This window comes from Salvelinus sp. IW2-2015, linkage group LG18 (genome assembly GCF_002910315.2).
Source record: "Salvelinus sp. IW2-2015 linkage group LG18, ASM291031v2, whole genome shotgun sequence".
NCBI lineage: Eukaryota > Metazoa > Chordata > Actinopteri > Salmoniformes > Salmonidae > Salvelinus > Salvelinus sp. IW2-2015.
Genome location: NC_036858.1, coordinates 8,296,294 through 8,309,421, shown reverse-complemented (window position 1 = coordinate 8,309,421; position 13,128 = coordinate 8,296,294). Strand labels below are relative to the sequence as shown.

General features: G+C 42.9%; 1 protein-coding gene across 8 annotated transcripts in view; it reads left to right on the top strand.

Annotated features, from left to right (window-relative positions):
• pemt (phosphatidylethanolamine N-methyltransferase) overlaps nucleotides 1-13,128 on the top strand; it is a 105,223-nt gene that overhangs the window by 77,242 nt on the left and 14,853 nt on the right. For all 8 annotated transcript variants that reach the window (XM_024007973.2, XM_024007969.2, XM_024007972.2 and 5 more), the window contains exon 5: nucleotides 3,203-3,314. In XM_024007973.2, the coding sequence (XP_023863741.1) occupies nucleotides 3,203-3,314 (112 nt within the window). The remainder of the gene's footprint in view (nucleotides 1-3,202; nucleotides 3,315-13,128) is intronic.

Below are 13,128 nucleotides of genomic sequence, written 5' to 3'. Positions count from 1 at the left end.
TCCACAGGTACACCTCCAATTGACTTAAATGATGTCAATTAGCCTATCAGAAGCTTCTAAAGCCATGACATAATTTTCTGGAATTTTTCAAGCTGTTTACAGGCACAGTCAACTTAGTGTATGTAAACTTCTGACCCACTGGAATTGTGATACAGTGAAATAATCTGTCTGTAAACAATTGTTGGAAAAAATTACTTGTGTCATGCACAAAGTAGATGTCCTAACCGACTTGCCAAAACTATAGTTTATTAACAAGAAATGTGTGGTGTGGTTGAAAAACGAGTTTTAATGACTCCAACCTAAGTGTATGTAAACTTCCGACTTCAACTGTAACTTCATAGTATACCCCTAATGCAATAATCCAGAGATGTTGCCAAACCAACCATAATAGTGCTTTTTTGTGTAGTCTGTGTATGGTGGGAGAGCTCCCACTGGCAGGTTATGCAGTCGGCAGCCAGGTGCTCACTGAGTTATGCCCCAGATCAGAGACTCCTGCCACCAGCCTCACTCATACATTCCCTCCACCTTCCTCCATTTTATAACCATCCACCTAGCCAAAATATTTAGCCATTAGCACCCTGATACAAAAGTCAACATATTCTGTACTTTTATATTCATATAATCATTCGTACTTGTATGAATGATCACTTCAATTACATGAGCAAAACATTTTCCACTTTATTTGGAATGGCAAGCCAGACAAAATTCAACGGGCCTATTTATATAATGAATATGAATTCGGCGGGCAGAAATTATTAAATATTCATGCATTAGACCTCTCACTAAAGGCTTCAGTCATACAAAACTATACTTAAATCCGAACTGGTTCTCTAGCAGATTAGCAAGAATGGCCTTTTGAAAATGAATGAATCTCCAAAATATCGCTATTTTTAAAACCATTTTTTTGGTTTTATTCCACCCGAGAAGACAGAACAAATATTATGGTTCATCTCAAACATACAAATTGATTTTAAAAAAACATGATTTTTTTAGATTTWTTTTTTCTTTGTCAATTTATATCATAAATCGAACTGGTGGAGTTAATGTATGGCACATGCAGTTAACAAAAATATATGGAAATGTCTGCTCTATCCGAAGTTACAACCAACTGATTGCAGCATTACCACAAAAATGGAGGAGGCAAGTGGAAGGGGGAGAAGATAAGGAACTTGTCTGTCCTGCATTAAAGACCAAAATTGGTAAAAGATTGTGATAAATAAAACTGGTGTACTTTTTTATTTAAGGACCAAAAAATGTACAGCTGCGCCATACAGGTTGCAAAATAGTTGGGAGGAGATTTTCGATGTACCGATTCCATGGCACATGGTTTATGAATTGATGCATAAAACGACGCCGGATTCAAAACTTATTAATATAATTAATAAAATTCTTGCAATCAATAAAATTTATTTATATATATATATATATATATATATATATTATATATATATATATATATATATATATAATACGGGGGATACAACCATCCCAGCTCTGCAGATTTTGTTGCAAAGAGACAGAATCATTAGATCACTTGTTTTGGTTAGCTGTCTCCATATGTAGCTTGTTTTGTAGGTACTGCCCATATGTAGCTTGTTTTGGTACTGCCATATGTAGCTTTGTTTTGGTACTGCCCATATGTGGCTTGTTTTGGTACTGCCCATATGTGGCTTGTTTTGGTACTGCCCATTTCTAGCTTGTTTTGGTACTGCCCATATGTAGCTTGTTTTGGTACTGCCCATATGTGGCTTGTTTTTCGTGGAAGGTTCAGGAATGGTCTAAAAAAGATCAACATTTATTAGGAGCTAACTCTGCAAATAGCACTTCTGGGTGATTTGAAAAGTCATAGTCAATCAATCAGTAATATAATACAACTCTTAGCAAAACTATTTCTTTAATTTACAACCTGTAGAAACTATGAGCATATTAAGGTTCAGAACTTTTGTAAAACATTACAGCACAGAGTGGAAAATACATATATGGCAGTTAGAAATCAAAACTGGATGGTCTTAAGAGATAGATGGGAGGGGTTAAGGGTAGCTGACGGCTCRGACTAAAAACAAACAAAATATAACTGATGTAAAATATATGGTCTGTAAAATGTATATAGTATTTATAAGCGGGACGAAGAAACCTAAGTATTGTTATCCATTAGTTTACTCCAATTAGGGGAGGGGTTGTTTAAAAATATATATACAGTATTTAAAATAATATATTTACTATATATTTACAAAGAAATATACAGAAAAATATATATAAACGCAACATGCAACAATTTAAATGTTTTACTTAGTTACAGTTCATAAAAGGAAATCAGTCAATTGAAATAAATCAATTGGGCCCTAATCTATGGATTTCACATGACTGGGCAGGGGCGCAGCCTTGGKTGGGCCTGGGAGGGCATAGGCCCACCCACTTGGGAGCCAGGCCCAGCCAATTAGAATTCGTTTTTTCACCACAAAAGGGCTTTATTACAGACAGAAATACTCCTCAGTTTCATCAGCTGTACGGRTTGCTGGTCTCAGACGATCCTGCAGGTGAAGAAGCTGGATGTGGAGGTCCTTGGCTGGTGTGGTTACACGTGGTCTGCGGTTGTGAGGCCGGTTGGACATACTGACAAGTTCTCTAAAATGACGTTGGAGTCGGCTTATGTTAGAGAAACTAACATTCAATTCTCTGGCAACTGCTCTGGTGGACATTCCTGCAGTCAGCATACGTATTGCACAATCCTTCAAAACGTGAGACATCTGTGGCATTGTATTGTGTGACAAAACTGCACATTTTATAGTGACTTTTTATTGTCCCCAGCACAAGGTGCACCTGTGTAATGATCATGCTGTTTAAACAGCTTCTTGATATGCCACACCTGTCAGGTGGATGGATTATCTTGGCAAAGGAGAAATGCTCACTAACAGGAATGTAAACAAATGTGTGCAATTTTCTTGTGCATATGGAACATTTCTGGGATCTTTCACTTCAGCTCATGAAACATGGACCAACACATTACATGCTGAGTTTATATTTTTTTCAGTGTATATTGGTGATTGGAAATGATGCAGACAATAACATTAATAGAGCCACAATCTATCTGCAATATTAAAGCTGATCAGTGTGGCTTGTGAGGGTAGTGGTGGGTAGTGTATCTGGTCACCTACAGTGTGATGTATTGAATATCTTATGTACGTACGTGTGTTTCTTCCAGGTGACTATTTTGGGATCCTGATGGAAGAGAAAGTGAAAGGTTTCCCCTTCAATGTAACTGAGAACCCTATGTACTGGGGCAGCACTGCCAACTATCTGGGACTCGCATTCATGTAAGTCTATGTGTCCGTGTTTGTGTGTGTGTGTGTGTGAGAGAGAGAGCTTGTGGGTGCGAGAGAGAGCGTGTTTGAGTGTATGTTTGTGCTAGGCGTGTGTGCATTGGTTTGTTTGTTTGTTTGGCTAGCTGAAAACCCATAATTCTCCGGTCTCTGTCCCAGATCCACTCACACTGTCTGATTGGCCAGACATAATGACAGCACTTCACTTTGTAGTGAAGTAATATTCATCATAACAGGAAGTCGGTACAATGGCTCCGTAGGACATACATTACATGACCAAAAGTATGTGAACACCTGCTCATCGAACATCTCATTCCAAAATCATGGGCATTAATATGGAGTTGGTCCCCCCTTCGCTGCTATAACAGCCTCCACTCTTCTGGGAAGGCTTTCCACTAGATGTTGGAACATTGCTGCAGGGACTTGCTTTCATTCAGCCACAAGCGTTAGTGAGGTCGGGCTGATGTTGGGCGATTAGGCCTGGYTCGCAGTCGCTGTTCCATTTCATCCCAAAGGTGTTCAATAGGGTTGAGGTCAGGGCTCTGTGCAAGCCAGTCAAGTTCTTCCACACCAATCTCGACAAACCGTTGCTGTATTGACCTCGCTTTGTGCACCGGGGCATTGTCATGCTGAAATAGGTAAGGGCCTTCCCCAAACTGTTGACACAAAGTTGGAAGCACAGAATCGTCTGGAATGTCATTGTATGCTGTAGCGTTAAGATTTCCCTTCACTGGAACTAAGGGGCCTAGCCCGAACCATGAAAAACAGCCCCAGACCATTATTCCTCCATTACCAAACTTTACAGTTGGCACTATGCATTAGGGCAGGTAGCGATCTCCTGGTGTCCGGCAAACCCAAATTCTTCCGTCAGACTGCGAGATGGAGAAGTGTGATTCATTACTCCAGAGAACGCGTTTCCACTGCTCCTGAGTCCAATGGCGGCGAGGTTTACACACCTCCATCTGATACTTGGCATCACGCATGGTGATCTTCGACTTGTGTGTGACTGCTCGGTCATGGAAACCCATTTCATGAAGCTTCCGATGAACAGTTCTTGTGCTGACGTTGCTTCCAGAGGCAGTTTGGAACTCGGTAGTACGTGCTTCAGCACTCAGCGGTCCCGTTCTGTGATCTTGTGTGGCCTACCACTTCGCAACTGAGACATTATTTCTCCTAGACGTTTCCTAGACGTTTCACAATAACAGCACTTACAGTTGACCGTGGCAGCTCTAGCAGGGCAGACATTTGACGAACTGACTTGTTGGAAAGGTGGCATCCTATGATGGTGCCACGTTGAAAGTCATTGAGCTCTTCAGTAAAGCCATTCTACTGCCAATGTTTGTCTATGGAGATTGTATGGCTATGTGCTTGATTTGATAAACCTGCTTACGTCTGTGCGTGAGAGATTTCTTTCCTCTTGACAGGGGGAGGACTGACCTGCCCTCAAGTATTGTTCTTGTGTTCCTGGGCCATTTGCCATGCGGCCCCAGGTGTCGTCCCGTGTAGCATAGTTTGTAGAGCATGGCACTTGCAACGCCAGGGTTGCGGGTTCCATTCCCACGGAGGACTAGTATGAAAAAAGTATGTAAATGTATGTTCTTACTACTGTAAGAGCGTCTGCTAAATTACTCAAATGTAAATGCATGAAAATTGTACAGGAAGCACATGAGATGGTGGGGGCTACATATTCTCCACTCATCAGACAGAGCAGGAAGGCCACAATTACCCCTAATGGAGGTCTCAGTGTGCACTAGRGCTCAGTTGGTAGCCTAGACTGCAGCTCCAAATCAGCCTGCACTCTCAGTKTAAAATACAACATATTGTCTGCTGTTGCTCTTTCCGCTGTTGTTCCTTCCTGCACACTGTCTTGTACTCTCATTATATGGAATTAGTTTGATGATGGTMTAAACGGTTCGTTCTCTTGTCATTAGGATGTTAACTATTCCATCATCATGTTAAATGTGCAACCAGAGGGAAAAAAATTCTAGATCACCTGTACTCCACACACAGAGATGCTTACAAAGCTCTCCCTCGCCCTCCATTTGATAAATCCGACAACAACTCTATCCTCCTGATTCCTGCTTACAAGCAAAAATTAAAGCAGGAAGCACCCGTGACTCGGTCTATAAAAAAGTGGTCAGATGAAGCAGATGCTAAACTACAGGACTGTTTTGCTATCACAGACTGGAACATGTTCCGGGATTCTTCCGATGGCATTGAGGAGTACACCACATCAGTCACCGGCTTTATCAATAAGTGCATTGAGGACGTCGTCCCCACAGTGACTGTACGTACATAACCCAACCAGAAGCCATGGATTGATTACAGGCAACATTTGCACTGAGCTAAAGGGTAGAGTTGCCGCTTTCAAGGTGCGGGATTCTAACCCGGAAGCTTACATGAAATCCTACAATGCCCTGCGGCGAACCATCAAACAGGCAAGCGTCAATACAGGGCTAAGATTGAATCATACTACACCGGCTCCGACGCTCGTCTTATGTGGCAGGGCTTGCAAACTATTACAGACTACAAAGGGAAGCACAGCCGCGAGCTGCCTAGTGACACGAGCCTACCAGACGAGCTAAATCACTTCAATGCTCGCTTTGAGGCAAGCAACACTGAGGCATGCATGAGAGCTTCAGCTGTTCCAGGCGACTGTGTGATCACGCTCTCCGTAGCCGACGTGAGTAAGACCTTTAAACAGGTCAACATACACAAGGCTGCGGGGCCAGACGGATTACCAGGACGTGTGCTCCGGGCATGTGCTGACCAACTAGCAGGTGTCTTCACTGACATTTTCAACATGTCCCTGATTTAAGTCTGTAATACCAACATGTTTCAAGCAGACCACCATAGTCCCTGTGCCCAATAACGCAAACGCAACCTGCCTAAATGACTACAGACCCGTAGCACTCACGTCTGTAGCCATGAAGTGCTTTGAAAGGTTGGTAATGGCTCACATCAACACCATTATCCCAGAAACCCTAGACCCACTCCAATTTGCATACCGCCCAAACAGATCCACAGATGATGCAATCTCTATTGCACTCCACACTGCCCTTTCCCACCTGGACAAAAGGAACACTTACGTGAGAATGCTATTCATTGACTACAGCTCAGCGTTCAACACCATAGTACCATCAAAGCTCATCACGAAGCTAAGGATCCTGGGACTAAACACCTCCCTCTGCAACTGGATGCTGGAATTCCTGACGGGCCGCCCCCAGGTGGTAAGGGTAGGCAGCAACACATCTGCCACACTGATCCTCAACAGTGGAGCTCCCCAGTGGTGCGTGCTCAGTCCCCTCCTGTACTCCCTGTTCACCCACGACTGCATGGCCAGGCACGACTCCAACACCATCATTAMGTTTGCAGACGACACAACAGTGGTAGGCCTGATCAYCGACAACGACGAGACAGCCTATAGGGAGGAAGTCAGAGACCTGGCCGGGTGGTGCCAGAATAACAACCTATCCCTCAACGTAACCAAGACTAAGGAGATCATTGTGGACTACAGGAAAAGGAGGACCGAGCACGCCCCCATTCTCATCGACGGGGCTGTAGTGGAGCAGGTTGAGAGCTTCAAGTTCCTTGGTCTCCACATCAACAACAAACTAGAATGGTCCAAACACACYAAGACAGTCGTGAAGAGGGCACAACAAAGCCTTTTCCCTCTCAGGAAACTAAAAAGATTTGGCATGGGTCCTGAGATCCTCAAAAGGTTCTACATCTGCAACATCGAGAGCATCCTGACCGGTTGTATCACTGCCTGGTATGGCAATTGCTCGGCCTCTGACCGCAATTGCTCGGCCTCTGGCACTTCAGAGGGTAGTGCGTATGGTCCAATACATCACTGGGGCAAAGCTGCCTGCCATCCAGGACCTCTACACCAGGCGGTGTCAGAGCAAGGCCCTAAAAATTGTCAAAGACCCCAGCCACCCCAGTCATAGACTGTTCTCTCTACTACCGCATGGCAAGTGGTACCGGAGTGCAAAGTCTAGGACAAAAAGGCTTCTCAACAGTTTTTACCCCCAAGCCATAAGACTCCTGAACAGGTAATCAAATGGCTACCCGGACTATTTGCATTGTGTGCCCCCCCACCCCAACCCCTCCTTTTACGCTGCTGCTACTCTCTGTTTATCATATATGCATAGTCATTTTAACTATACATTCATGTACATACTACCTCAATTGGGCCGACCAACCAGTGCTCCCGCACAGTGGCTAACCGGGCTATCTACATTGTGTCCCACCCGCCAACCCCTCTTTTATGCTACTGCTACYCTCTGTTCATCATATATGCATAGCCACTTCAACCATATCTACATGTACATACTACCTCAATCAGCCTGACTAACCAGTGTCTGTATGTAGCCTCGCTACTTTTTATAGCCTCGTTACTGTATATAGCCTGTCTTTATACTGTTGTTTTATTCCTTTACCTACCTATTGTTCACCTAATACCTTTTTTGCACTATTGGTTAGCACCTGTAAGTAAGCATTTCACTGTAAGGTCTACACCTGTTGTATTCAGCGCACGTGACAAATAAACTTTGATTTGATTTATTTCAGAGTGTTCATGCAGGACACAAAAAAACTCTACCTGCAGGAAAGAAGCAATTGCATTTCGGTACATGATAAAACATAGCGATGCAAAACCTTGAGGGAATTGCGTCTACTCTGTATAAATAAAGACTCAATTAGATGATAATTTTGGAGCTGGGGAACGATGACGAGCACTACAAATGTCAAACGTCACTCTGTGTATTGCTGTTTATGAGTTTTGAATCACTTCTCCTTCAGGAGCGGAAAACTGTATGTGTGTACATATGTGTGTGTGTGGTCTCCATGACAACAGTGGCCAAACCACTGGTGAGTGGCTTGGCACTGTTGCTAGGCAGACACAACAGGAGAGAGCAGCCTATCGCTGCAACCTATTATCCTCCTTTCCTGCAGCTTCCTTTCTTCCCTACTTTTCTCCCTGCACTCCCTCTCTTTCCCTCCATTTTTAAATCATTTGAGCTAGGCAGCAGTATCGCCTCTGTGCCGTTCCAGCATCCCCCCGTGCTCGTGCGTCAGTAACCCCAGGGATGAAAGGGCTACAGTCGGACCTTGAGGTGTGCCGGCCACTCATATGTGAACTGGTGACCCCCACATGCACGTGAGGCACACGTGTGGCTCAGTGGTCAGATATTGGTTTCGAAAGGCTGTTTAGTCACACAAACTATAGCACTGCACCATTGTATCAATGATGCAGACTGATACAGTACTGGAGATGTTGCATTACTGCATGTTCATTCATTTCTTAACGTCACATGACTGTTCAACAGTTATGAGCCTTCTTCTCCTGGGATCATTTAACAGGTTCCTGGTGCCTAGTTTTTTTCCGGGATTTGACCACCTCTCTGTCTCCATTGCCATAAAATAGATTTTCACGTAGGCTACATTTTCTGCTTCCCTTGCTCTCCTTAGCTCATCCAGGCAAAGCACCATCACACACACACACACACACTCACCCAACTGCACCCCCACACACACACAAACACACACACAAACACACACACATCCACTTACTCTACCTCCGTCCATCCCATGACCGAAAGGAGATTAGCAGATGCATTGAGACTGATGCAGTATTGTCACAAGTAGGTTTTAACACTTTACCTGCTATACATATACATCTGGCTCTAACAGAGAGACCTCCCTCATTCACCAGCACCTGGAAACCGTCCTCCTGTGTTTGTCAACCCCCGATACACTCTCGCCATCATCACCGTATAACATTCTTCACACCTCATCTCCCTCCTTTTCCCTTGCACTCCTAATATCCTTCCTGACTCTGCACATACAGTGCCTTCAGAGAGTATTCAGACCCCAGACCTTTTCCACATTTTGTTACGTTACAGCCATATTGTAAAATTTGATTAAATCGGGGGGTTTCTCATCAATACCCCATAATGACAAAGCAAAAAACAAAAAAATCTTTTTTTTTTTTGCTGATTTATAAATTAAATGTAAACTGAAATATAACATTTGCATAAGTATTCAGACCCTTTACTTAGTACTTTGTTGAAGCACTTTTGGCAGCGATTACAGCATCAAGTCTTCTTGGGTATGAAGCAACAAGCTTGGCACACCTGTATTTGGGGAGTTTTTCCATTCTTCTCTGCAGATCCTCTCAAGCTCTGTCAGGTTGAATGGGAAGCGTTGCTGTTTTCAGGTCTCTCCAGAGATGTTAGATCGGGTTCAAGTCCGGGCTCTGGCTGAGCCACTCAAGGACATTCAGAGACTTGTCCCTAAGCCACTCTTGTGTTGTCTTAGCAGTGTGCTTAGGGTCGTTGTCCTGTTGGAAGGTGAACCTTTGCCTCAGCCTGAGCACTCTGGAGAAGGTTTTCATCAATGATCTCTCTGTACTTTGCTACGTTCATCTTTGCCTGGATCCTGACCAGTCTCCCAGTCCCTGCGGCTGAAAAACACACCCACAGCATGATGCTGCCACCACCATGCTTCACTGTAGGGATGGTGCCAGGTTTCCACCAGACGTAACGTTTGGCATTCAGGCCAAAGAGTTGAATCTTGTTTTCATCAGACCAGAGAATCTTKTTTCTCATGTTCTTAGAGTCCTTTAGGTGCCTTTGGCAAACTCCAAGCGGGCTGTCATGTACCTTTTACTGAGGATGATTGGCTTCCGTCTGGCCACTCTACCATAAAGGCCTGATTGGTGGAGTGCTGCAGAGATGGTTGTCCTTCTGGTAGGTTCTCCCATTTCCACAGAGGAACTCTGGAGCTCTGTCAGAGTGACCATCGGGTTCTTGGTCACCTCCTTGACCAAGGCCCTTCTTCCCTGATTGCTCAGTTTAGCCGGGCGGCCAGCTCTAGGAATCTTGGTATTTCCAAATTTCTTCCATTTAAGAATGATGACGGCCACTGTTCTTTGGGACCTTCAATGCTGCAGACATGTTTTGGTACCCTTCCCCAGATCTGTGCCTTGGCACAATGCTGTCTCGGAGCACTATGGACAATTCCTTCGACCTCATGGCTTGGTTTTTGCTCTGACATGCACTGTCAACTGTGGGACCTAATATAGACAGGTGTGTGCCTTTCCAAATCATGTCCAATCAATTGAATTTACCACAGGTGGACTCCAAGTTGTAGAAACATCTCAAGGATGATCAATGGAAACAGGATACACCTGAGCTCAATTACGAGTCTCATCGCAAAGGGTCTGAATACTTATGTAAATAATATCCCCTTTTTCATTTTCAAAAATGTCAACTTGTTTTCGATTTGTCATTATGGGGTATTGTGTGTAGATTTCAGAGGATTTTTATTTATTTMTTTATTTATTTTAGAATAAGGCTGTAAGAGAGAAATAAGAGGGGGGGAAACAATTTAATCCATTTTGAGTTCAGGCTGTAACACAACAAAATGTGGAAAAAGTCTAGGGCTGAATACTGTGGATGGATTAAATTGTTTTCTCTCACCCATCTACACACAATACGCCATAATGAAAAGTGACATTTTTGCACATTTATTGAAAATGAAATACAGAAATATCTAATTTACATAGGTATTCACACATCTTTGTAGAGGCACCTTTTGTAGAAGCAACTCTCAATACTTTGTAGAAGCACCTTTGGCAGTGATTTCAGAGTCTTTCTGGATAAGTCTCTAGGAGCTTTCCACACCTGGATTAWGTTTCGAGCTCTGTCAAATGGTTCTTGATCATTGATAGGCAACCATCTTCACGTCTTGCCATAGATTTTCAAGTAGATTTAAGTCAAAACTGTAGCTCGGCCACTCAGTAACATTTACTGTCTACATGGTAAGCAACTCCAGTGTAGATTTGGCCTTGTGTTTTAGGTTATTGTCCTGCTGAAAGGTGAATTCCCCTGCCAGTGTCTGGTGGAAAGCAGACTGAACCAGGTCTTACTCTAGGATTTTGCCTGTGCTTAGTTCCATTCCGTTTCTTTTTTATCCTGAAAAATTCCCAAGTCCTTAATGATTACAAGCATATCCATAACATGATGCAGCCAGCACTATGCTTGAAAATATGGAGAGTGGTACTCAGTATTGTACCACTTGTATTGGATTTATCCCAAACAACACTTTGTATTCAGGACAAAAAGTGAATTGCTTTGCCACATTTTTTGCAGTATTACTTTAGTACCTTGTTGCAAACAGGATGCATGTTTTGGAATATTTGTATTCTGTACAGGCTTCCTTCTTTTCACTCTGTCAATTAGGTTAGTATTGTGGAGTAACTACAATGTTGTTGTTGATCTATCTTCAGTTTTCTCCTATCACAGCCATTCAACTCTATATAACTGTTTTAAAGTCACCGTTGGCCTCATGATTAAATCCCTGAGCGATTTCCTTCATCTCCAGCTACTGAGTTAGGAAGGACGCCTGTATCTTTGTAGTGACTGGGTGTATTGATACACCATCCAAATGGTAATTACTAATTTTTCATGGGATATTAAATGTCTGCTTTTTGTTTTACCCACGTCCCAATAGGTGCCCTTCTTTGCAAGTACTGGCATTGGAAAACCTCCCTGGTCTTTGTGGTTGAATCTGTGTTTGAAATTCACTGCTCGACTGAGGGACCTTACAGATAATTGTATGTGTGGGGTACAGAGATAGGAAATCATTCAAAAATCATGTTAAACATTACTATTGCACCATTATTGCACACAGGACCCTGAACAGCTTCTACCCCCAAGACATAAGACTGCTAAATAGTAAGTTAAATTGTTAACCAACAGCTACCCAGACTATTGACCTTTTTTGCACTCTTTTGACTCATCACATACGCTGCTGCTAYTGTTTATTATCTCTCATGTTGCCTAGTCACTTTACCCCTACCTACAGTATACATACATATCTAAACACAAATACCCTTGTACCCCTGGACATCGACTCGGTACTGGTACTCTGTGTATATAGCCAATCGTTACTCATTGTGTATTTCTTCCTTGTTGTTTTTTTTTTCTCTCTTTTTTTGTCTCTGCATTGTTGGGAAGACCCGTAAACTAAGTATTTCACTATTAGTTTACTACACCTGTTGTTTATGTATGACAAATAAAAATGTATATGATTTAGTTTAGTCTTAAATCCCCCAGCATATCGTTTTATTTTGGTCTCAAATCCCGATAGCCATATCATCTAGGTTTTATTTTGGTCCTTAATCCAGTAGCATGTCATTTGCTTTTTTATTTTGGTCTTAAATCCCCTAAATGTAGGTTTTTATTTTTTTTTAAATCCCCCAGCATGTCATCTAGTTTTATTTTGGTCTCAATCCCCCAGCATGTCATCTAGGTTTTATTTTGGTTTCAAATCCCCTAAATGTAGGTTTTATTTTTTTCTTAAATCCCCCAGCATGTCATCTAGTTTTATTTTGGTCTTAAATCCCCCAGCATGTCATCTAGGTTTTATTTTGGTCTTAAATCCCCCAGCATGTCATCTAGGTTTTATTTTGGTCTTAAATCCCCCAGCATGTCATCTAGGTTTTATTTTGGTCTTAAATCCCCAGCATGTCATCTAGGTTTATTTTGGTCTAATCCCCCAGCATGTCATCTAGGTTTTATTTGGTTTCAAATCCCCTAAATGTAGGTTTTTATTTTGGTCTTAAATCCCCCAGCATTGTCATCTAGTTTTATGTTGGTCTCAAATCCCCCAGGTTTGCCCTTCTATTCAAGTCTCAATCCCTCTGTTACCTTCTCCTCCTTCCTATCCGCTCCTCTCTCTCCTGTGGTCATCCTGGGGCCATGACGTTGCTGTTCTAGCCAGCTGTCCCTGACTGAGGCCT